Source organism: Rosa chinensis, chromosome 1, assembly GCF_002994745.2.
Source record: "Rosa chinensis cultivar Old Blush chromosome 1, RchiOBHm-V2, whole genome shotgun sequence".
Taxonomy (NCBI): domain Eukaryota; kingdom Viridiplantae; phylum Streptophyta; class Magnoliopsida; order Rosales; family Rosaceae; genus Rosa; species Rosa chinensis.
In genome coordinates this window covers 1,534,958-1,559,612 of record NC_037088.1, presented here as the reverse complement: position 1 = coordinate 1,559,612, position 24,655 = coordinate 1,534,958, and the positions used below count along the sequence as shown (strand labels likewise).

Sequence of the window (24,655 nt, the reverse complement as noted above, 5' to 3'; positions counted from 1 at the left end):
GAGATAATCTATACACTAGTACCTAAAAACTGAACGGTCGAGATGTGGATATGCGACCGAAAACACGAACTTCACACATTAATTTCAAAGCGGAGCTCCGCTCTGGATAGGGTCATTTTTCGGTCGCATATCCACATCTCGACCGTTCAGTTTTTAGGTATTAGTGTATAGATTATCTCTGCAAATTTTCAGCCAAATTGATGATCGTTAAGGTATCTAACTAGCTTAAACTAATGGACGGATTGAATCTGTCAACCTGAACCGTACTAGCTTTAAAGCAGTTATCAATGCCTTAACGATCATCAATTTGGCTGAAAATTTACAGAGATGATCTATACACTAGTACCTAAAAACAGAACGGTCGAGATGTGGATATGCGACCGAAAAGTGACTCAAAACTCGAACTTCACACATGTATACATATATATATATATATATATATATATATATCTAGAGCGGAGCTCCGCTTTGAAGTTAAAATGCGCATTTAGAGTTTAGGGTCACTTTTTAGTCACATATTCACATCTCGACCGTTCAGTTTTTAGGTACTAATATATAGATCATCTCTGCAAATTTTCAACCAAATTGATGATGTTTAAGGTATCTAACTTGCTTAAATTAATGGACGAACTGAATCTGTCAAACCTGAACCGTACTAGCTTTAATGCAATTATAAATTAAAAAAAAAGAGTAAGTGAGGATATAATAGATATTTTGGTGTGGAAGGAATGCCATGTCAGTAATTTAACAGAGTTTTTGGATGGAGAGTAACAGAATGGACCTATTGGTCCAAAATTGAGAGTATAAGGATTAAACATGTGAAATTAGAGGGACAGAGACTGAAGTATTTTTTTTTTTTCTCAGTAAAAGTTCAAGGACAAAACGGTATTTAATCCATTAAATTAATACTTAACTGATCGAATTATTAATTGATACACATCAACAATCTTGTTCGCTTAATCCTATGGCCTTCCTTCATATATTCTCATCAGTTTATATTGGCTAAACTCATACAATGACTCTAGAAAAACTATTTGACAAAAGGAAACAGAAAGACGTTTGTTTTCTCAACTGCTTCGTGCCAATCGTCACAGGTCTCTGATGATACAGGAGTAGTAGCAAACAGCAAACCCATAAAAAGCAAATTGTTAACGGCAACTCCCATAGTCATTCATCATTTTCTGTTGAACTCCTATCATTCTCCCATGTAATCATTGTTTTTAAAAATAAGTATTTGAAATGAATTCTGATTTCTGAGTACGCAATCCACAGGATCGATCAATCAGTTAGTAAAGTCTTGGCCTTCATGGGCAGGGTCACTACCACAAAAGTGGGCTTCACACACCATTTTGAATGGTGTGAATTGGATCAATGGGCACAGTTTTAAACACTAATTGTTGTTGGTTTCTTTTGCTGGCGTGACAAAGACCCAACAAACTTACCAACCAAAACAATAGTGAGTAAATTGTGAGTCCCAAAAATTGATTGGTGACTCTATAAAATTATATTTAAAAAAAATAATTAAATTTCTCAATGGGCATCTATCCGAGCAGTCAACTAACCGTTACAGCTGATAAATCAAAATTCAACACTTAAGCATAACACACAATCCATGACTTCCATTAAACAGAAAAAATGTTCATAATCTCTCAATTTAGAATAGATCATGACTACAACAAAAAAAACCCACTTCAGCAATTGTCCATTGACCACTGCTAATTATGAATCTAAATATACATTCTTCCTTTAATCCATCAGGAATGTGGATCATTGCTTCCTCACCAGGATTCATGCTCCAGTCAACATATCATCACTGTTGGTATGATCTGATAAGAGAAGAGATGAGAGTTAGTAAAATGAACTGGTACCAATTTTTTTTTGAACAGAAAAGATAAGGAAAATATATTAGTATCAGCACCATATCTCACAATTAGGGATTCATTTCAGAAGCCAAAAACATTAAGAAAATCTGTGAGAATCAATGCCCAAAACATCAACAAAATTAGTCTGACTCGAGCAATAAAGAGTTGAAGACCATCCTGAAAAAGCTACAGTCCTATTAACACCAACCCTGCAGAGTCCATGAGTCTCAAACTTTCCAAATTGGTTTAAGAGTAATAGTTCTATTGATAATGCAAAACATTAACAAGACATGTATAATACAAAATATAACATTCATATATTCACTGATGTTATCCGTGGCCAGTTAATCACAATAGGATCAGTAAACGCTGGTTCCCTAAAAGACCTTAATGAATGCTTTGAAGCCTCCTCATTCAGCATTGATGTAAAATCTATTTTGCATATGCAGGCCTAGGTTTAGGGCTTTACATATGACATGTCCCTAGATAAACTTCTCACCAAGTATAACTACTGGCAAGGTGCAGTATGGATTTCAAAAGTACAGAACTGCCCTATCTATCATTGTCAGTAGAATGGCTCTTGGTCAGGTTTAAACTAGGAATGCCAACAGTTAAACATCCGAATAACAAGCAGAAGAAAACACTCCAAGAAAGAATAAAGGTCTCTATCATCAGCATCGAATAAGAAGAATGCAATATTTTTACTGATCTCACAAAAAGATAAAATCTTTCTTTATTTTGATTGTTTTCTCTCACCCTCTTTTACACTTCTCTCTTTCCTATATAATCATCTCTTCCCCCATTCAACAAAGCATCACCCATACCACCCCATGACATCTCATTTCTCTCTTCATCTCCACCACAAAACCTCCATCTCCATCTCCACCTCCCAAAATCCAAACTCATAATACACATACTACTCCATCTCCTTAATCATCAACACCACAACTACCATCTTCCACCACAATAAACTCTATCACTACCACTCAAAGTTAGCCAAAGGAACACCATATCTTCATCTCCATAATTCATTCATCATCAACAAGAAGTTCATAATCTATTCATTCCACGTACCATCAAGGAGGATCCAAGGAGCAATCAAGGAGAACGAGGATCTAGCCATCAATTTTGCAAGCTTAACTATTTAATTTACCTTGATGTATATTACATATTTGATGCTAATTTGTATGATTATGAATTAGTTGTTACTTTCTTAGGGCTAGGGTTGAAAGCCCTAGCCAATCTTGTATGAATTGATGCTATAATATGATGTGATGCAATTTTCTTTAACATGTCTACATGCTAGTTCAAGAGTTGAATGCATATGCTTAAACTTTACCACTTTGAGTATGTGTGTTTGCCATGTCATGGTATAATGTTCAAAGCTTGGTAATTTTTGAATGTTAAAGCATGAAAACACACTAGGTGTGCATGTAAGGGTTGTGAATTACAATCACTTAGAGATAAGCTTGGTGGTTTGCATGATTTCTTCATGATCTCTAAACTTTATGCACTTAGGATAATGCACTAGATATCTAACCGGATTGAAATGCATGACTTAAGTATAGTTAAGTACTACACCTAAGAGGAGTTGCTTAATATCACAAAATGAGCATGTCCCTTGTCATACCCTAGAGGGATGCAAGTAGAGAATTTGGTTGATTAATTTAGAATCATTCATATGGATATGTTTCAATACTTGCAAGGGAGGTTAGTGCTAGACAATCTAAATCCTAACTTTCATCCATTAGATCACTAGTTGAGTTTAGAGTAATTTAGTTTACATTTGAGCATCTAGTTGTTTTCAATTCAAAACTATCTACAAAAATCAAAATCGAATCACTACTCCATCTTGTACATACTCACCATGAGCCTAAATTTCCTTGTGATTCTAGGTTCGGGATTGTACACTTGCATAATCTAGCTCTCATTAGGTTCACACCCCTAGCTAGTGAAAGAAATTCAATCCTCGTGGGCTCGACAATCATTCTTAAATCTCTATACTATTACTTGTACCCCTTATACTTAAGAGTGGCTATTTGGCTGACAACTCTCATCAAGCCAAGCAACAAACATATTCTAGCCACTAGCCTCCTTATCTTTTGACTTGCTGTTCGCTCAAAAATTGTCTCGGCCATGTGTCACTGGACTGAGGTCTTCTTTGGCTTACACGTGTCTTTCTGGTGTGGTGATGTGTGCGCGAGCATGGTAACTCGCAATTGGAGGCCAAACGAGGTTTTGTTCTATTTGTAGATCTTGCGCCGATCTGACTTATGATTAATTGATTGTGGGCTGAGGAAGGATTGATCTAGGTCGCAGGGTTCTCTCTGCCTTGGATGCAAGAACTTTAGCATGGATCGACCTTACCTAGCCGCAGTCTCCGTGCTGTGTAACTCGGTGAGTGAATGTGAAAGTGAGGTGACGATGATTCTTTTATGATTTTCTTAATATTTGCATAAAGTAAATAACGCAAAGTAAACAACAACACATAAATAGTATAAAAGAAAGTGCATGCAAAGTAAAGAACATGAATGTAAACCACGGGAAATCAAGTGAAGCAAAGTAACAAGCGAAAAGATAAATGGCTAGAATGTAATTAAAGATGGTAATGTAAAGTGCAGGAAATATAAATACCGGTAAAGAAAAGTGATAAGATAAAACATGTAAAGATTGATCATTATTGTTGAAATGTATTGAGGTAAAAGTATGAAGTCGTATAGAGCGTTTGGTCGAGGACCTCTAACAATGATACCTATGGTCCTTTTTATAGTGAAGCTAAACTACTGAATGAAGAAAATGACACAATCTCAGCATTGACAGCTGAGAACGTATTGATTACAAATAAAACACTATTTCACATTTCTGATGTCTTTGACGCTATCAATGCTTTCATTGGTAATTAATCAGATCCAGTAACTGATGGTTCTAGCAATAAAACCCCTTAATGCACAATCAAGTTGATTGCTCCAAGCTTTGGTAACGGCCTCCTTAACTCGTTATCTTCTACCATGAAACTGACAATCAACTTTTATAGATCTTTAATACGCTGCGGTTATTCATTATGACTCGTGGGTTCTTTGATTTCTCCATACTTAGTAACCGGTTCTTTGAACATGTTATCTTTTGCCATGAAGCTGACAGCTAACTTTGTCAATCTTTAATATGCCGCGGTCATTCATTGTTCGTTGTGGACCAGACTCACTTGTCTGCCATGTGAGCCTTGCCAAATATAGGTTCAAACACTTGCAGATCTCCAACGCACCACACACACCAGATCGAAAACAATCTAGCTAGTTGGAAACCCCAAGCCAGCCAGCCACCAGCCCAACATGATCCCGTCTACGCCCCTCAACCCAGCCGCTCCCCTTGTAAGTTAGACCGGTCTGTCCCACGACGACAGCCTCAAGACTGGTCACCGGACGGCGCAAAATAAGAAGAAGTTTACTCTCTCTCTCTCTTGAACGTGCCTTGTTTTTGATGGTTCACTCGTCTCAACAAAATAAAATTTTAATATATAATAGACGCCACAATCTTGGAAAAATCAACACGTTCTGATAATTGATCGAAAGCCTAGCTTCTTAGAAGTTCACAGGCATTTCTTTTGATCAGTCAATCCATGCATTACTACTTGTTAGAATGAAGCATGCATAGAAGAAGGAGCGACTGCGACTTATTCTTAGAAGTTAATTCAAAGATGAATTCAGTACAAATTAGAGAAAACCAAATTAAAGGTCAACTTTTGTATGTGCAGTGCTACCATGCATCTATCTGTAGGACTGTAGCTAGTCAAGTTTTCATGCCTCTGATCAATAAGCATCACAAAATTAAGTGTAATATATAGAAGAGATGTGAATAATATACAAAATCTGCACATAGATGATGTCACTATAGCTATTATTAGCTAGGTTAGTTTAGTCAAATTTATTTTACTAAATTAGTTGTTAGCAATTGACTAACAAAACATGGTGTATATATACGCGTTGATTTTGTTCATCTGGTGTAGTCAAAGCAACTACGGATAACTACACATGAAAGTGGAGAGAAATTAACATGAGCAAACCCTAAAAACATAAATGTGTACATTACAATGCATATGGTCCTCTGCTATAGCTAGCAGGTATCTCGGTCGATCCATCTCTATAAATATGTTAACGCCATCGCTAGAGCAACCAACACAAACAGAAATTACCTTATCCATCAAATCTATATCTACCTCGAGCTCTCGATCTCACAGTACCTTTTGTCTCAGTACCGTAAAGCCTCTATAGCCTCTTTCTTTTCCAGAACCCCCTCAGTTTTGAACACTATAACCAATGGCCAAACTTTCAGCTCTTCTAAATTGCTTCTTTCCTTCATCATCATCACAAGTTTCCGATGATGCAGGAAATACCAGTTACATTGCGAAAGCTCCCTCTTCAAACGAATCCAGAAAAAGTAAATCTATGAAATCCACATCATCGTCGGGAGCTCCAATAATAGTTTCTCATTTCCCCCATAACTCATACATTTCTCGCCTGTGATCATCAATTAATTAAGAACTTACAGTAGTGCATCTGAAGAAGGGCATGAGCTAACTGTCTAGCTTATACTCCTGTACTATCGTGAATTGTGATGAACATATGGTCCGCTGCTTTTCTGGAGTAGTTTAATTCACGAGGTCGGCAGCTGGCTTTCTCCCTCCGCTGCCGGCCTTGTTGGATCGTCCGCATACTTGCAACTCATTCATGGCTGGAGCTGAAGCCTGAAGACAGGAATTATTACCTGGATGACTATTATTTGATTTTTTTTCTTTTTTCTTTTTTGGGTTTTGAAGAATAGAATTCTTTAATGTCGTACGCGATTTTGTTGTTTCCTCTTTTCAAATGTATGAATAAGTACTGACTAATAAAGTGTCACTACGTACTCCTTGAAATTAACAAAAGTTCATCTCGACGAAATTTCTAAATCACCCATTTGGTTGAGTTCATAACAAATCTGAGTATGTTCTAACCCATTGTGAATATTGTAAACCATTTTTGTGATCTCATTGCCAATCCCAAAAGTTTAGAGATGTTAAGCGATCAATTAAAATATAGCCTCATATAAAATAAATAAATAATAAACATTTAAATGTTTCAATTTTTCGGTTAACTATGTACAAGATTCATTGCAAGGACAAGAAGTAGTAAAAAAAAAAATAAGCATATACAGTTGATGTGATCCATACATAAATCTATAGAGGTATAACCTAGAAAAAAATAAATTGGTCCTGATAGGCGATCGACCGGGTTGCATTCCTTCATGGCCGTCCCATCTCTGGGTATCATATGTAAATATCACATCATCACATGCATTATCAACGAATGGTTAAATTGATTGCCAGAAAACCTAATATAGTAAAATTTGGAATTTTTAACATTTGTTTGTGTCGTCAACTTGAAGTGATGCATTTCTTTTACTTGCTCAGCAAAGCTAGCTTGCTTCAAGATGTTGGATCTTTACATCTTATAGAAGACAAAAAGTAAATGTATACCCGAAGAAAAAAAAAATACTTACGAAGTTCATAAAGAAAGTGTGTCAAAACAATATAAACGGACTATTACAGTAAAGATAAATCTTCGTCTTCCGGTCGAGAAACTTCACATGTATTGCCTCCAACTGTGTTTAGTCAATATAATTAACTATTAGTACTTAAAGGCAAAACCAAATTTTGTAATAGTTCTGTTGATAATACAAAACATTAACCAGACATGTATAATAGAAAAAATATAATATGATCATAAGTATGATTATGTGCTAATATATGAATGGAAGCATAGCATGCAATGTGTTTATAACTCTATGGAGTTCAATTGATTGAGAGGGGCTCCTAGTTGGAGGTGAAGGAGTAGAGGTGCTAGATCTGCAGCTTTTGGATAACACAATATCTTTATCTCTTGTGCAGAGCTTATTATATCACTAGCATGATGGTAAACCTCAGAAATGCTTACATTGCAAAACAGTCAAGATGGTGGAGACATCTCTGTTAACTGCTTGTTCAAAACAAGCAAAAAGTCGTATATCAAATCACTGAAAAGCATAACCAAAAATAAATTAGAAAAGGATTTATTCTATCCTACACACTAGCTGTTGTAGCATATGCTCATAGGAGGAGAAATCTAAATCGAATAGGTTTTCAATCAGAAACATCAACACCGAGGACAACTTCCTACATTCATGGTTAAGTGTACAAAACACGGCCAGAACAAATTTATCAAACATTCCATTCACAATTCATAAACTTCTCACCAAGTATAAATACTGGCAAGGTGCGGTATGGATTTCAAAAGCATAGAACTGCCCTATCTATTATTGTCAGTAGAATGGCACTTGATCAGGTTTAAACTAGGGATGCCAACAGTTAAACATCCTAATAACAAGCAGAAGAAGAGGCTCCAAGAAAGAATAAAGGTCTCTATCATCAGCATCGAATAAGAAGAATGCAATATTTTTACTGGGGTCACAAAAAGATAAAATCTTTCTTTATTTTGATTGTTTTCTCCTGAAAACTAGTACTGTATCTGTTCTTGCATAGTATTCTGAAGCATCTGTTTCCTGATGACTAAGATGGAACAGAGAGATACTATGCAGCCTCTCAACTTGCAGAGTATAAATCTACAATCAGCATGCGCTCACATTAATACTTCTAACTAATTGAAACAGACCTATTTTGTATCATCACTATCTCATACGCAAGTAAAATATATCCTTCCTAATGAATCTATGTGGCAGATTGTTAGACTGTCAGACAGGAAATACTCTAATGTGTTGGTGCCCTTTCTGTCATCCGTCTAAAAGTAAGTTCTGGACTAAACCCCAATAGATAAAAGCTAATTAGCTCGTATATTGTTGTAACATCAACATTATGTTGGTGAGCATTCTCAGCAGATAATCCCATATGCTAAAGTAATCAATGAGTAGAGAGTCACTTTTTTGTTCCTCTTTAATCAGACCTCATAAAACCAACAGTTAAATTGCAAGTACTTTAGAACCGCAAATCCTGTCAAGCAAACAAACCCAAATTTTCAAAACAATATACTACCATTGAACACAAATCAAGTTTTGCTAGAATTAAGCTGTTTTCAGTGTCAAATACATCAAATTCAGTAATCATAAACAGTATTTCAGCTCAAATTTTAATTAATCAAAATATGTAAACCTATCAATTTAATAGGATCAAGGAAAAGATGGATAGAGAAAGAAAGAGACATGTCAACATTAATACCTGGGCATCATAAATCACAACGCCTGCATAAACAACAGTCAAGCCAAATATTGAATCCGACAGTCCCCTATTACAGTCATGAGGTGAATATCAGTTCATTGATTAAATTCTGGCCCAAATGCAGGTGCAAACAAAAGAAAATTGGTGCATACATTTCAAGTCCAAGCGTTGTTGCAGTAGCCACCATTGCCTACACATAGAGAAAACAGCAACAAAAGCAATTTTCAGCATGAGTCAATATCCAACTGAGGGTATGACCAATCATTTGATTCTACATTTACATAATTGGATTGGATTACAAAATTATGAAGAGCCTACAGAGGAATGCGTGGAGCCTGAAGGGTTGACTTGAAATCACACTCTTTGCCATACAGAATTACATTAGTGAAAGGCTTGGAGAGCTGCCGAAACACCAGCTGCAACCAAAACCTTTATAAAAACAACCACATGCCCAAGATTTCTTTCAGTTACCACACCATCAATACAAGCCAACAACAATTGGAAATTGTGAATGAAAGCACAAAAATTTAGAGATACCCGGAATTAGTTTTGGCCTTGTTATGGGCAAGTTGAGCCAATTCATCTACTAACTGAGCTCAGGCGGCGCGAGCATTTCCTCCATCGTCGTTTTGAACAACACCACCATGAAATTGAGACCCGAACAATCCGTTTATAGTTTCTGAAGACTCTTCAACGACCCAAAAGGTCCCATCTCCTCGATGCACATGCCCTTTCGAGAGCCCTCTGGTAACAAAAAGGTCAGTTAGCCCGTGGGTGGGGAAAGGCCCTATATACTATAATAAAAAAGGAACAACAGTTTGGGACGAGGAAGAATGTACCATGTGAGCAAAGACGGCCCAATACATTTTGCCCCTCTCAAAACCTCAAAAGGCAAAACCAATTTGGCCTTCTCGTCTCTCTAAGAGTCTCACATCACATGTGCGCATATATTCTTCCCACTTAGAAGTTAGAACTCCATCAATGCTCTTCCCGACGCCAATGCTATATTCGCACCATAAACACAAACACGAGTTCTCCTCCTCCTGAATCATGGCTCTTGTCAGTAGGCTTCAATCTCTGTCTTCCTCTTTGTCTTCCACCCATTTCAGAAAACCCAATTCCTTAAACCCTCAACCCATTTGCTCCCTACACTTCAACAACTCCCCTTCTTACACTTCTCCTTTTACAGAGAAGCATTCTATTGAGAGGTACCAGAGAGACCAGTGGCTATACAATAACCAATTGGAGCAACCCTCTCTTTTCTCTCTCCCTCCTGATACTGATGCTGATTCTGATTTCACAAGGCAGAATGACATTGCTTTGCAGTTACCAGAGCTAAGAAAGCTGCTTCAGGTGCTGCGAGAGAAGAGAGAGAGGGAAGGAGGGTGTGGTGGAGGAGGAGGCAAGTGTGGACCTGGCAATGTCTTCTTGGTCGGCACTGGCCCTGGGGACCCTGAACTCCTCACATTGAAGGCTGTCAGAGTTGTACAGAGTGCTGATTTATTGTTGTATGATAGGCTGGTGTCCAATCATGTGTTGGATTTTGTTGCCTCTGATGCTAGACTTGTCTATGTGGGCAAGACTGCTGGGTACCATAGCAGGACCCAGGTGAAGCTCTAATCTTTATCATCATTTCTTGTACTTGGCCGAAACCAAATTTCAAATTTTGCTTTCATTTCTAATTGGGTGCATTCCCCAACTGCAAATTTTAAATCTTTGTGTAACTGGGTGAATCTGGCATTTGGGTCTGTGGTAATGATTGTACAGTGTTATGAATTGCATTGGAGTTCTAACTAAAACATTTCATTTTGTGATAATGATTGTTAAGGTTAATGAGTTGGGATTTTGCGGAACCGTTAAGTAATTGGTTCCTTTTGTTCGCATTTCAGGAGGAGATACATGAACTGCTACTGAGTTTTGCTGAAGCTGGAGCTACTGTTGTGAGACTAAAAGGAGGGGATCCACTGGTGAGTTCTTAGATTTTATCTTCAAAAAGTTATGGCGATTCCTTACTGTGGAATTTGTAACATTTAAAGTGAAACATATTGTTTGTCTTTAGGTGTTTGGAAGGGGTGGAGAGGAGATGGATTTTTTGCAACAGCAAGGAATTCGAGTGCAAGTTATTCCAGGTACAATAATGAATCAGTATTAGTAAAACTCTGTTATTTTGTTGAGCCTTTTTATGAGAATATTTGAATGTCATGAACTTTAGGTGGCTCCATTAGTTACATATTTCCTTTAAAGTGAGCATGTTCAATATCTAACCGAAGAAACATCAATAAAAATTCAATTATAATGTTCAGAATATCCAACATTGTCAGCAGTGGCAATTGATATCGAAGTGAGACATTTTTTTTTCCCTTCAAGTGGTTCCTTTACAGTCTGTTGTTTTGATTCAATTTTAATTTGTCCTCATTGTCTACTGGCTTTTCTTAGGTCTATGTTTGTTTACAGTTTGCTGTGTACTTTTTGGTTGATTTTGTTTGTTGATTATCATGGTTTATATATCCTATTAAACTGTAAAGAGTTGTAGGGTTTTCATATTCTGTGGACTGCTGGCACATTTTGTTAGTACTTCCTGCTTTCATATAAGTTTCCTATTAAAAAGGAGTGAAAATCCTAGCCTCTACGGCTCTACGTTATATAAAGAAAGAACCTAAGATTGGTGTAAGTCTCTTCATAATTCCTAAATACTGGAAGCCCTTAAGTTCCAAGCAGGGGAAGGGAACACTAGTGAAATAAAATAAACAGATAAACAAAATAAAATGGCAAGGTAATGCAGTTAACATGTGGGATTACTTTCCATTGAGGAAAAACTAAGGGAGTCTTCATCAGTTTGCCTTCAGCTATAAGGCAGAAGGATTCCATTTAGGGTCTGGCTATTTTCTGATTTAGCAAATTGTGCATCCTTCTCTGGCTTTGAAATGATTTTCTGAACAGTGAAGCTTTTTTCAGACAGCGAAAAAGATCACCTGATGGAGACTTGTGTATATGCTCAAAATCTTTTATTCCTTTCCAGGTATCACTGCTGCTTCTGGGATAGCAGCAGAGCTAGGGATCCCATTAACTCACAGAGGTGTTGCAAATAGTGTAAGATTTCTGACCGGGCACTCCAGGAAGGGAGGAACCGATCCTCTCTTTGTGGCAGAGAATGCAGCTGACCCTGATTCAACCTTGGTGGTATACATGGGTTTGTCGACTCTCCCTTCTCTTGCTCAAAAGTTGGTCCATCATGGTCTGCCACCAACAACACCAGCTGTTGCAGTTGAGCGAGGGACCACACCTCAACAGCGCATGGTAAGATGTTCTTTCATTTGGAGACTGTTGCATTCGAACTGTGTCCATCTCTTTACCTAATCATAGTTTTTCTTAAGACCTCTCTCATTAACTTTTAAACTGATGGCCTGGGAGAACTCTGTTTTGTGTATTGCATGTAGGAAATATTTAAATGCCCCTCACCAATTATACATATCATCTGTGGCAAATAGAATAGGACTGTCATGGACAGTGAATATGTCATTCAACAATTCGGAGAAGTTTAGCAATCAGCTTTACCCAAGTCAAATTAAGTATTTTTGCTTAGACATTTTTCTTAAGCTATGGAACTATACATGATGCTTTCATTAGAAAGATTGTTTGCCACCCATTGTCTATCTTTTGTTGTAGATTTGGGCAAGTGCCTTCAGCAACACCTAAATGTTCCAAGATTTAAGTATGTCATGGATTTGTGGTTTGATTCTTGAAAGTGAGCATTTTCAGGCAAAAGTAATTGTATCTGTAAAAAAATAGTAAAAGAGATGCATGCTTTGATGCTGTTGACCAATTGATGTATCACAATCATTAGTGAAAGAATAAAAAAATCTATGAAAATCATTAGTTATACACTTATACCATATTCTTTGATTTGTTTTAGATATGCAGCTGCCAATTCATCTACATATTGTCATTGCACCAGTCACAATAAATTAACTTTGTAGAAGTTCTTGACTGAAAATCTGAAACAAAAGCTAACTATCAGATATTAAGCTTGCATTTTATGAAAACAATAAAAAAAAATATGTTGTTGATTGAAAAGACATTTGATGCAACGCATTTTTGTAAAGTGTGTGTTTTTGTTTTTTTTCTTCTTTTTTTTCCGACAGCAGTTAATTATTCTTGAAATGATAATACGGTACTAATTAAGCAGTTCATTGGCAATCAAAATCACACATTTCCAATATGCTTAGAAATTATTACTCCCCTGATGTTACTCCTTCCTGGTTTTTGATAAAAGTGTAGCTTCCTTCTCTGGTTGAAAAATTTTCAATGGGAAATAGGCTGATAGAAAATAAAAAATGAAGTAGAAAGTAAATAAGTCTATATTAATAATCGTAAGCAAGAGAGGTAAATATTATTTGCATGTATAAATAAAGTCAAGCCACTTGAATGGGGTAGTTTTTATATTCTGATAATCCTCACAGGGGAATCCGTTCTTAGCTTACAGTCAACCGAATTAGCCAGATCAATTGGATGCATTTGCATACTCATAAACAGCTTGCTCATTTCCAATTTTCATTTGCAGTCAACCTAACTGATTTATTTTGTTGACTTTGCATGCATACAGGTCTTTGCAGAACTGAAGGATCTTGCCAATGAAATTACATTAGCAGAGTTAGTATCACCAACGCTCATCGTCATTGGGAAAGTAGTTGCACTTTCACCATTGTGGCCACATACTTTGAACGAAGTGGCTGCTCTTGTTGGAGCCATATAGACACAATTGAGTACCGCAACAAGTACCTTCATCATCCACTTTGACTTCAGAAATTTGGCTCAATGCTCATAATTTTCATAATTTGGACTTCCAGCTCAAATTCAAATCAATTTGAATGGTGGACAATGATCTTGCGTAAGATTGAAGTGAGTTAGCTGCTTCTTTTTTGGAGGCAGATACTGTTTCGAGGAGCTAACTATTTACAAACAGTGCTGGGTTGTGCTAGAACATTGTTTGATGCTTCCTTGTGCGGGAAGAATGAATTTCATGCACTGAAGTGAAAGAGGGAGCTGGGTTTTTGTTCACTAGAAGACAGAAAAAACGAGCCTTTTGTTCTGAGGTTGTTTCAATCTAAACCTAGGTTTGCCTGTTTCAATCTAAACCTAGGTTGTTTCAATCTAAACCTAGGTACGAGCCTTTAATTAATGGAAATATGTGTTTGCCTGTTTCTTGGTTTGGGATAGCAAACTGTCTCTTTTGATGCGCGAGCGTGCCAACACCGAGGGTGTAGTCATCGAGGTGGCCTTTGACCTGATTTCTTACCAAACATTGTGGACAAGGAGAGCACCAACCTTGTCACAGGGTTCTTTTCTCTGCCTTGCGGAAAAGGACTTCTACCATATGGATAAGGACTTGGGGTGTGATCTCTTGCGTCACCGAGTCGATACTTAATTTTGTAGACTAAGCGGAGCAATCACCGAGAAGCAGGAGAAAGCACAAGATTGCTAAAGCGTGATCTTTAGCTTTCCTAGGTTGCAAGGGCGTTACCCTGGCTTCGTTGGTTCAACCGATGTTGAGGGTAGGTTGCTCTGGATATACTTTGATAATCGTTGAGATTAGTTGATTGAGAGGTTGTGTCTTTGTATTTCGTCTTTAGCCTATATATAGGCTACGTATTGCAGATTGACTTTCCTAATAGGAGTGCAATACTATATTTTAGGCCACAGTTATTGGCCTTGGATCAAATCAAAACTCTTATTAGTCTTGATAATTATCGTAGGCAATAAGACATTGCCTCTGTGTCATAGCAATATTGTAGGCAATGTAATTGCCTCTTATGGTGCGTTTGGATGAGAAAATTATAAAATCCATAGGAATTTATAAATGATGAAATCTTTAACTCCATCACTCCACCAATCTAAAATTTCATTAATTGCAATTTCTATTGTTTGGTTGTATCTATTTAGGATTTGAAATGTGTAATAAATTAAGAAAGTTTAAAACAAATATAAAAAAATAGAAAAAAGCCTTGTTTTAGAAATAAAAATTGAATATTGCAAAGGAATTCGTAAATGACACCTATTTTGGTGGAAATTGAAGTGGGAAATTTAAATAATGAATTGCTTCATTTTTTTTTCATAGAGAAATTTAAAATTTTCAATCTGATAATGCCAAACAAGAGAATTGGCTTTTAGGAATTATGAAATCCTCACTTTCAATTAAATTTCATCATTTTTTCCCTCATCCAAACACACTTAGGAAACAACTTCTGGGCATGCACATCTATCCTTGTGAAATACAATTAAGGATAATTATATCCTTACCATCTGTTCACGTCCAACATGCCTTACCCGTGCAATCCTTGATTACTTGCATGAACAGATATAAACCACGTAATCTGAGCCATGCAACTTGCATAATTATCTTCATGTTTGCATAGTCTTGACAATCAAGCAACTCACTATTAATTATCAAATCCTTGATAATTACCAGTAAATCAATGAATATCCAAATTTGCCTCAAGATTGCTTGATCTCCAAGTAGGCTATATTTAACCTCTAAACAATATATTCCGAACTTGCCGGAAGTATAGAACTTGGGCCATGGATATTGGCCCAGATTCTCATCCGAGACACCCCTTGTCAAGAAAAATGTTAATTTTGGGTTCAAACATTGCCCCCCAGACCTCAAAGTCATAGGTCCCAGTCTTAACTGAAGAGGTCTTGAGTCAGTAACGTCGCTTTAAAGCCACTTGCATTAATGATAAGTACAAACTGAAATCACTTGACTGATCCCATATAGGCCTCTAAATAGGCCGTGAAGCTAGAATGCCACAATCTAAATCACCTTGACGAATAAAGATGTTGTTGGATGATTCTAATAGTAGCACACTTAATTATCAACTATAATCATGCAAACATAAGTACCTGGAACTTGCATCACCACTAATGATCATCAACTTGTTATGACAATGTGAACTTTGCTGTTAAGTACAGAAGGCTTGCTATAAGGCATGTCCAACTCCAATATGTTTCAAAATGATAAAAAGGCCATAGGTATTGGCCTTGCACATTGATGACCAAACACTTGTATTTTGGATAAATTAGCTTGATCATAGCGAGTTTCCAAAACCACCTTTGGCTTTGACAGTTATTGATAGCTAGCTCTTAGCTAATTAGCTCATTAAGCCTTAATCAGGCTTTTCTTTCCTTAAGCCACATCACTCTCTGATATGCTTCCAGACTTGATTCTTTGCAGTACGTTGTGTAGTGCATTGAGCTTATTGACAAATTCATGCTTGTGTAGAGTTGAAACTTCTTTAATTCGTTGTATCCATGTGCTTTGACTCCATAACCAAGAACTACAAGCTCCTTGTGGTCGGTGATTAGTCACAGTAAAACTTGTACCAATTTGCTTCCACAGACATTCAGCCAAATGGACCATAGCCTGCCCTTCTTGCATTATCCCAACTCTATCTTCATTCTTCCAAAAGATAAAGGAGTGTCCTCCACTATTTCCTTCTAGTGAATGCAAAATGGCTGTCTTTGTGCCAACTTCAACTCAATTCTTCGCCATGCATTCCATTGCATAAAAGTGGATCATTAATTAGCTGAGAAACTAGAAATGCCTATAGGCCAGTGATGTTTTAGGCCAAGAAACCAAGGCCTCTTTTCTTCTCGATTCCCACACTGTCGTGATTATTATTGCTTTGCATGCTTTCTTGATAAGAACATGATGCCCCATGTTAGAAAACTTGCATTTCAGTCGTGTAATGCTCAGGAAATTGCACCTCCAGTTCTGTCCTCTGTCGGTCAAACCAAGATACCACATTTATGCTTTCAGTTGCTGCCCCTAAGCGGCTAAGCTGTTGTGATGTGGTCTTTTATTGAAGGTCGTTAACCATGAATAGTCATCACCAAAACATGCAGAGATTAAATTGAGTTAGCATCCTATCTACCTAAGCTTGTTCATGTCGTGCAGCAGCCTTAGACTAGGCTACTTATTAGCCTGTGTATAACTTTCCAAAGCAAAACTAGGCTTTGTCAACAACTGTGAATAACCAAAATATCTAAAAACCCCAGACTTGGATTCAGATATTATGGGCTATGTAACTCAAGCCTCTTCCCAAAACAAAGTGGAGAAATCACTTCCTTCCTCAATAGGTCAGTAGCATGATTTTATGCATAGGCCTTGACAATAAATGGAGTACAACTGCGAAGCAACATATGGGATAAAGAACCTGGAAAGTTGTCCACTTCTCAGCAGTATCATCAATTTGGGGGGAAGACACCTTTCTTCAGGTTCTGCATCTTTGTCATGGAGTGACGTCATCTTTTCCAGCTTTGTTGCCCCGCAGCGTGAGCAGATTATAAGCAAAACGCTCAAGCCTCTGTAACCATTATTAGACCTGTAGCTAATTGCTTGTCGCACATCTCCCATGTCAGTAAGATAAATATGAGCCAAAGCACTTTGCCATCCTTGACAGTCTTAGGCTATTGACAGAACAATGGCCTCTCTGTTATATTTTCTTGAAACACCAAGGCTGCTAAAATAAGAGACGAGGCCTTCTCCTTGGTACTAAGAAACTTCGCTGCGGCTCTCCAAGAAAGTTTATGCTCAGGCACGAAGAAATGCTCTTTGAATTGATCAAGAACAATGGAAAACGTAATTCCTTCGTTGCCTCTGAGTGAATTATGAATAATTATGTGGCTCAAGCATTATGATCATGCCTTTGTATCTGCTTATACAAACCATCAGGCTCATCAATAAAGCCTCTCTTGCCCTTAATGGATAAGAACATGTTGTCGTTAATCATTTAATGCCACTGCACAACGCATGTTGCAAATATCCGTAAGTTTGCAGCCACATGAATTTGGCCAAGAAAAGATGGTACTTTTACTTCGCAAGCACATATTCCCTGTATGCTCACCTTGTTCTATACTCCATTCACAGTCTTGATACAATTAAAAAGTTGCTGCGAAGACCTTGTCAAAAGTTGTCTACCACCATTCAAAAGTCTTTCTTGCCTTAGTCTGATGAATCTTCAATGCCACTGTAATTGGCATTTACATTACCTCCGAGGGTAAACAACTTAGAAAATTTTTAAGGCCATAAGTATTGACCCAGGAGATATTAAGATACTTCAGCGAGTCTTGATCTGTAAAGTTTGGCAAAAAATTCATGCCACAAAAATTTGAAATACATGATGCCCCATATGTACCCCCCAGTTTTGATGTCCGGTCCGTAGCAAGTTGAGCTAGGGGTTAGTGTAACTTGGGAAGGTTGTGCGTAGGAGATCAAAACTTTAGCGTACCCCCATGCAAAGATGGCTGCTTTTGATCGCGACTGAATAGCCTTCGCCGTCCTTGGTGGTAGCTTCACCGGGTGTACAGCAGCATATATCTGCCTAGTTCACTGGCTAGATCAATTTCAATCAAGGTTCACAGTACTTGGCGAGATGAGCGAAATCTCATGGCGAACTTATATGTCTTCCTTCGTGAATCGTTCGCTGAAGAGAATGGAGGTGCGAAATACATGTTTTCCAGATGAAGTGAATATGCCAATTGCATTGCCTGATGATCATGCATGAATCATGGCTATCAAAACCATAACACGTGTACATGTGAGCCCACCAACATAGCATATGCAGACACCACACTTGCCGCACTTGCTGAACTTTGTCTCAATTATTACACCTTGCATTTTTTATGAGGACAATCATTCTCTGATGGAACACGTTACAGATAACGAAATTTGGAATGCTGTAAATTCCATCAAAGGCCTAAAAGCCCTGGGACCAGATGGTTTACATTCCATCTTTTATCAAACCTGCTGGAATGAAGTACGAGATCCTATTATCAAGCTGGTCAAGAATATCTTTAATAATGGTATGTCTCTTAACCTTATTAACCATACTAATATTGCCTTGATTCCTAAGAAGGATAGTCCGGAACAAGTAAGTGACTACAGACCCATAAGTCTTTGCAATGTCTCGTATAAAATTATTACCAAAATAATAATCAATCGGTTGAAACCTTTACTCCAAAATTGCATTTCAAAGAATCAGGGTGCTTTTGCACCTGGAAGAGCTATACATGATAATATTCTTATCGCTCATGAACTTTTTTCAGATTTCCAGGGAAAGAAAGGAAACACATGTAGTATGGTGGTTAAAATAGATTTGGAAAAAGCTTATGACCTGATTAGCTGGCGTTATATTGAAGCTTGCCTTAAAAGATTCGGCTTCCATTCCTTCTGGATCAATCTTGTCATGAATTGCATTTCCTCTACTTCCTTTTTTGTTTTAGTAAATGGCACTGCGAATGGTTGGTTTAAACCAAATCGTGGTCTGCAACAAGGTGACCCCCTATCACCCTATATCTTTATCTTGGCAATGGAACCTTTAATAAGACATCTAAATTCTTTAGCCACAAACCATAAGGCCCATGTGGGAATTCTGTCCCCCCTCTTGGCTTTAGAATCTCTAACCTTATGTTTGCAGATGACTATCTCATTTTTTGGTAAAGCCTCCAGGAAGTCGGCAAGGAGCATTTCTAATGTTCTCAGTGTCTTCTCAGCTACCTCTAGTCAGAGAATCAATTATCACAAATCCTCCATTTATTTCTCACCTAAGGTGCAAGTCACTTTGAAACAGGATATTACTTGCATTCTCAATATACAACATAAGGCAACCATTGGAAAGTATCTTGGTATACACAATGTTATTTTTTAGAAGGACCCGATCAATGCGAAGGAACTTCTCCTTAAGATGACAGGTAAACTCAGTGGTTGGAAGAAAGGAACGCTATCAAGGGCTGGTAGATTAACTTTGATCAAATCAAATCTTGCCAGTATGCCAAATCAGTAGAAAAGAATACTTTGATTTTAGGGTTTTCAATAATAATACTATTCATCCCACAAAGGGGTATATATACAAGGACAAGAGGAGTAGTCTAACCCTAATAGGAAACAATCATTCCTATAATTACATGATAACCTAAATAAATAAGAATCATAATTACATAAGATTTACAGCTATTCTACACTCCCCCTCAAGTTGGTGCATAGATGTCTATCATGCCCAACTTGTCAACTGAGCTGTCAAATATCTTCCTGGACACTCCTTTAGTAAGAACATCAGCTAACTGCTCTTCTGAGTTTACAAATGGAAAACGAATAAACTTTCTGTCAAGATTTTCTTTAATAAAATGACGGTCAACCTCCACATGCTTTGTCCTATCATGCTGAACTGGATTATGTGCAATCTCAATTGCAGCTTTATTATCACAATGCAAATCCATAGGTTGTCTAAGCTTGTAACCTAGATCTTTCAGGACATTACGAATCCATAACATTTCACAGACTCCATGTGCCATACCTCGAAATTCAGCTTCTGCACTTGATCTGGCCACAACTTTCTGTTTCTTGCTACGCCAAGTGACAAGGTTCCCTCCTACAAAAGTGAAGTACCCAGATGTAGAACGCCTGTCAGTTTTATCACCAGCCCAATCTGCATCTGTGTATCCCCCAACTTCCAATTCATCCTTTTTCTCAAACAGTAATCCTTTACCTGGCGCCATCTTCAAATACCTCAAAATCTGAAAAACTGCATCCATATGATCTTCACTAGGACAATGCATAAACTGACTGACAACACTCACAGCATAAGCAATATCAGGTCTAGTATGTGAAAGATAAATCAACCTTCCTACAAGACGTTGATACCTTCCTTTATCAGTTGGAATTTGATCAGGATAAATGGCAAGTCTGTGATTCATCTCAATGAGTGTCTCAATTGGACTGCAGTCCAGCATCCCCGTTTCAGTAAGTAAGTCAAGAACATACTTCCTCTGTGACAGTGAAATTCCCTTCTTAGACCTCGCAACTTCAATACCCAGAAAATACTTCAGTTGCCCCAGATCCTTCATTTCAAACTCCTTTGACAGATACTTTTGTAACTCATTCATCTCTTTCGGATCATCCCCTGTAACAATCATGTCATCAACATACACAATAAGAGCTGTAATCTTACCATTCTTGCGCTTGATAAACAAGGTATGGTCAGAATTGCTCTGTCTGTACCCAAAGGCTCTCATGGACTTTGAAAATCTCCCAAACCAGGCTCTTGGAGATTGCTTCAGGCCATACAAAGACTTCTTCAATTTACACACCTTGCCAACTTCACTTGGGTAATTCTTAACACCTGGGGGCACATCCATGTACACTTCTTCTTCCAAATTCCCATTAAGAAACGCATTCTTCACATCAAACTGGTGTAAGGGCCAATCTTTGTTTGCTGCAAGTGAGATTAGAATCCGAACAGTATTGATCTTTGCCACAGGTGCAAAAGTCTCCTCATAATCAATCCCATAACGTTGTGTGTATCCTTTGGCAACCAACCTCGCCTTGTATCTATTAATAGTTCCATCTGCATTAAGCTTCACAGTAAATACCCAACGACACCCTACAGTCTTCTTTCCAACCGGCATAGGTACTAGTTCCCATGTTGCATTCTTTTGAAGAGCTTCCAATTCTTCATTCATCGCCTTTGTCCATTTTGGATCGGTCAATGCATCCTGCACGTTACTAGGAATAGATACAGTAGATAATTGATCAATAACAAGTGCATGTGACCCAGAAATCCTATGGTTAGACATAAAATTAGCTATAGGGTATTTAGCTTTAGCTTTGATATCTGGTTCATATTGTTTCTTAGGAATTCCCTTGGTAACCCTTTGTGATTTCCTAGGTTCGACACTTTCTAACCCAGAAGATTCATTAAAGTTTAGGGGTACCTGAGGAGGATCATTCTGACCGGGATCTTCAGTTGGTGATGTAGAAGGGGGAATATCTTGTGTGTGAGCTTCAGATACGTCTTGATTTTGATTCAAACTATCCAGAAAAGTCGTCTCTTCTGTCTCGGAATTCACAACACTCTGTTCGGCAGTTACATTTTCTGTTTCGGAATTCACAACACTCTGTTCGGCAGTCGCATTTTCTGTTTCGGAATTCGCAACACTTCGTTCGGCAGTCGCATTGTCTATTTCGGAATTCACAATGCTCTGTTCGGCAACTGCATTTTCTGTTTCCAAATTTTTTCTACCCTCAAATGTATCCTCCAAATTTTCCAAGTCTTCAAAGACATCAAAATCAATAATAGAACGAGGATTCCCTTCACAACCTCTCTCCCCCTGAAGGGAAGACTAAGAAGCTCCCCCTGAGTAATAAGGCTCGGATTCACGAAAAGCAACATCAAGAGAGACATGTAAAGTGCCAGTAAGGGGATCATAACATCGATAACCCTTCTGGAAGTCAGCATAACCAACAAAGATACACTTACGGGCACGGGGATCAAGCTTGTTGCGTTGAGGCTTGGGAATATGAACATAGGATGTGCACCCAAACACCCGGGGCTCCAAATTAGGCATAGAAGGGATGGTCAAAAATGTATGAAGCTTCTGATGAGGATTCTGAAACTCAATCACCCGTGAAGGAGTACGGTTGATATGCTGCAGATTTTACTGCTTCTCCCCAATAGGACCGAGGTACATTCATGCCAAATAAGGAAGCACGAACAACTTCCATCAACTGTCTGTTCTTCCGTTCTGCTAACCCATTCTGTTGAGGAGTATAAGAATTGGAGGTTTGATGACGAATTCCATGTGACCGGCAAAACTCAATCATAGGGCCATTCACAAACTCTCCACCATTGTCAGACTGAAACACTCTGATGGATTGTTGATACTGAGTTGCCACCATTTTGTGAAATTCGATAAACATTCCAAATACATCACTCTTATTCTTCAGTAATGACTCCCATGTCATGCGAGTGCAATCATCAATAAACGTTACAAAATACCGAGCTCCAGAAAGAGAAGGAATCTTTGCAGGACCCCAGACATCAGAGTGAATTTTCATAAAAGGAACAGGACTTTTATTAAGACTTGGTGAATATGAAATACGGTGGCTCTTGGCCAGTTCACAAATGTCACAATGGAAATCCAAATCACTGACAACCGAAAACAAATGAGGTTGCAGCTTCTTAAGATAACTAAAAGATAGATGACCTAAACGGCGATGCCATAACCATATTGCTTCCTTTGCATTCTCTACCCCATTAATCTGATTAGCTTGCCCCAAAAGATGCTTCTGGTTTTCTCCAGTCTCTGTCAGATCCAGGTAGTATAATTTTCCCCTTCTAACACCATAACCAAGAATCCGCCGAGTCAGAATGTCCTGAAACACACAGAAAGATGGATAGAAGGTCACAATACATGCAAGTGCTAAAATAATCTGACCAACAGATAGGAGATTATAAGCTAGTGAGGGAACAACTAGGACAGATTCAAGGGTTAAGGTATCAGATACAACAATAGAACCTTCTCCGGTGACCGGAGTTGGAGTACCATCAGCAGTAGAGACAATATTTTGAGAGGAACGTCTAAAGTTTTTCACAAGACTAGGGTCATTGGTCATATGATCAGATGCACCTGTATCAATTATCCATGTATTATTCAAAGTAGCCTTACCCTTCATACCTGACTGCGCTACATGAGCGGAGGCATTGTCGAGATGCTCTTCCTCTGTAGTAGCAATAGCCGCCTTGCCCAGATTCTTTCGCGGTTTCCTGGTGAAGTCCCACCAATCAGGGTAGCCAATCACTTCATAGCACCGCTCCTTGGTATGACCTACTTCCCCACAGACAACACATTTTTTGTTTGCGTATGGGTTTGGTTTGTCATGAGGACGGCGTGGAGAAGGACCTAAGAAGCCTGGAGGAGGACCTGGTCGGCGTTGAACGGTCATCACAGAAGATTCGGTAGGTACCGAACGCCCCATAGCTTGTTTCTCTGATTGCACCTTGCGAATGTAAGCATAGCTCTGCTCCAAGGAGAATTTAGGCTCCTTGCGTAGGATTTCTCCACGCACCTGATCATACTCTAGGTCAAGTCCACTCAAAAATAAGTGAACACGCATCCGGGACATTGCTGAAGTTTCTTGAACGACAGCTGCAACATCATCATGTTGAGAGGCCACCCTTTGATCAATCTCCTGGAACATTGCCACTAACTCATTATAGTAGGTCGGAATGGGCCTTCCATTCTGCTTTGCTTCAAAACACTTTTTATTCAACTCAAAGATTCGGGTTTCATCAGAATCATCATAAAAGGTTTTCTCTACAGCTTCCCAAATATCTTTCGCAGTAGGGAGACGAATATACCGGTTCATGAGAGAGGATTCCATGGAGTCAATTAGCCAACTTTTCACCTTTTCATTGTCCGTGGCCCAAGCTTCATACTCTGCAGAATTCATGGCGGGTTCAGCCTTTACTCCGGTCAGATAACCAACCTTCCCTCGTGCTCCAATGCGCATTCTCATAAGAGGAGCCCATATGGTGTAGTTGGATTCATTCAAGACAACACTTGTGGGGAAAGCAGAGTTGTCTTGTTGGGTGGTGTAGTGGTGATGGATTATCGGTGAGGATGACACCATTGTCTTCTCGGGATTTGACTGTTCGCCTTCAATTGCAGGTCCGGCCATTGAGAAATTTGGGGTTTGTTTGTTTTTTTTCAGGTT

General features: G+C 38.3%; 1 protein-coding gene and 1 long non-coding RNA gene across 4 annotated transcripts; one reads left to right on the top strand and one right to left on the bottom strand.

Annotated features, from left to right (window-relative positions):
- Positions 1–7,213: 7,213 nt before the first annotated feature.
- On the bottom strand, positions 7,214–9,892 carry LOC112174190. Of its 3 annotated transcripts, none has more exons than XR_005808233.1 (6): positions 9,643–9,892; positions 9,424–9,534; positions 9,258–9,295; positions 8,834–9,172; positions 7,832–7,910; positions 7,214–7,499 (listed from the first exon to the last, which is right to left on the bottom strand). It is a non-coding gene; the product is annotated as an uncharacterized LOC112174190 (long non-coding RNA). The 3 variants fall into 3 exon arrangements; XR_005808232.1 differs by having other exon boundaries at positions 7,832–8,880; positions 9,106–9,172; XR_002925884.2 differs by having other exon boundaries at positions 9,106–9,172; positions 9,643–9,889.
- Positions 9,893–10,044: 152 nt separating this feature from the next.
- On the top strand, positions 10,045–14,941 carry LOC112178593 (S-adenosyl-L-methionine-dependent uroporphyrinogen III methyltransferase, chloroplastic). The gene is made up of 5 exons (XM_024316754.2): positions 10,045–10,713; positions 10,995–11,072; positions 11,165–11,234; positions 12,125–12,402; positions 13,709–14,941. The coding sequence occupies exons 1-5, from the start codon at positions 10,156–10,158 to the stop codon at positions 13,856–13,858; spliced, it is 1,134 nt and encodes a 377-aa protein (XP_024172522.1). The 5' UTR covers positions 10,045–10,155; the 3' UTR covers positions 13,859–14,941.
- The last annotated feature ends 9,714 nt before the right edge of the window (positions 14,942–24,655 follow it).

Excerpts from the sequence above, each read along its gene's own strand:
- LOC112178593 (XM_024316754.2), top strand. The coding sequence starts at position 10,156 with ATGGCTCTTGTCAGTAGGCTTCAATCTCTGTCTTCCTCTTTGTCTTCC. Across the intron at positions 11,073-11,164 it reads TAAAAGGAGGGGATCCACTG|GTGTTTGGAAGGGGTGGAGA; the intron begins GTGAGTTCTTAG and ends GTTTGTCTTTAG. Across the intron at positions 11,235-12,124 it reads TCGAGTGCAAGTTATTCCAG|GTATCACTGCTGCTTCTGGG; the intron begins GTACAATAATGA and ends ATTCCTTTCCAG.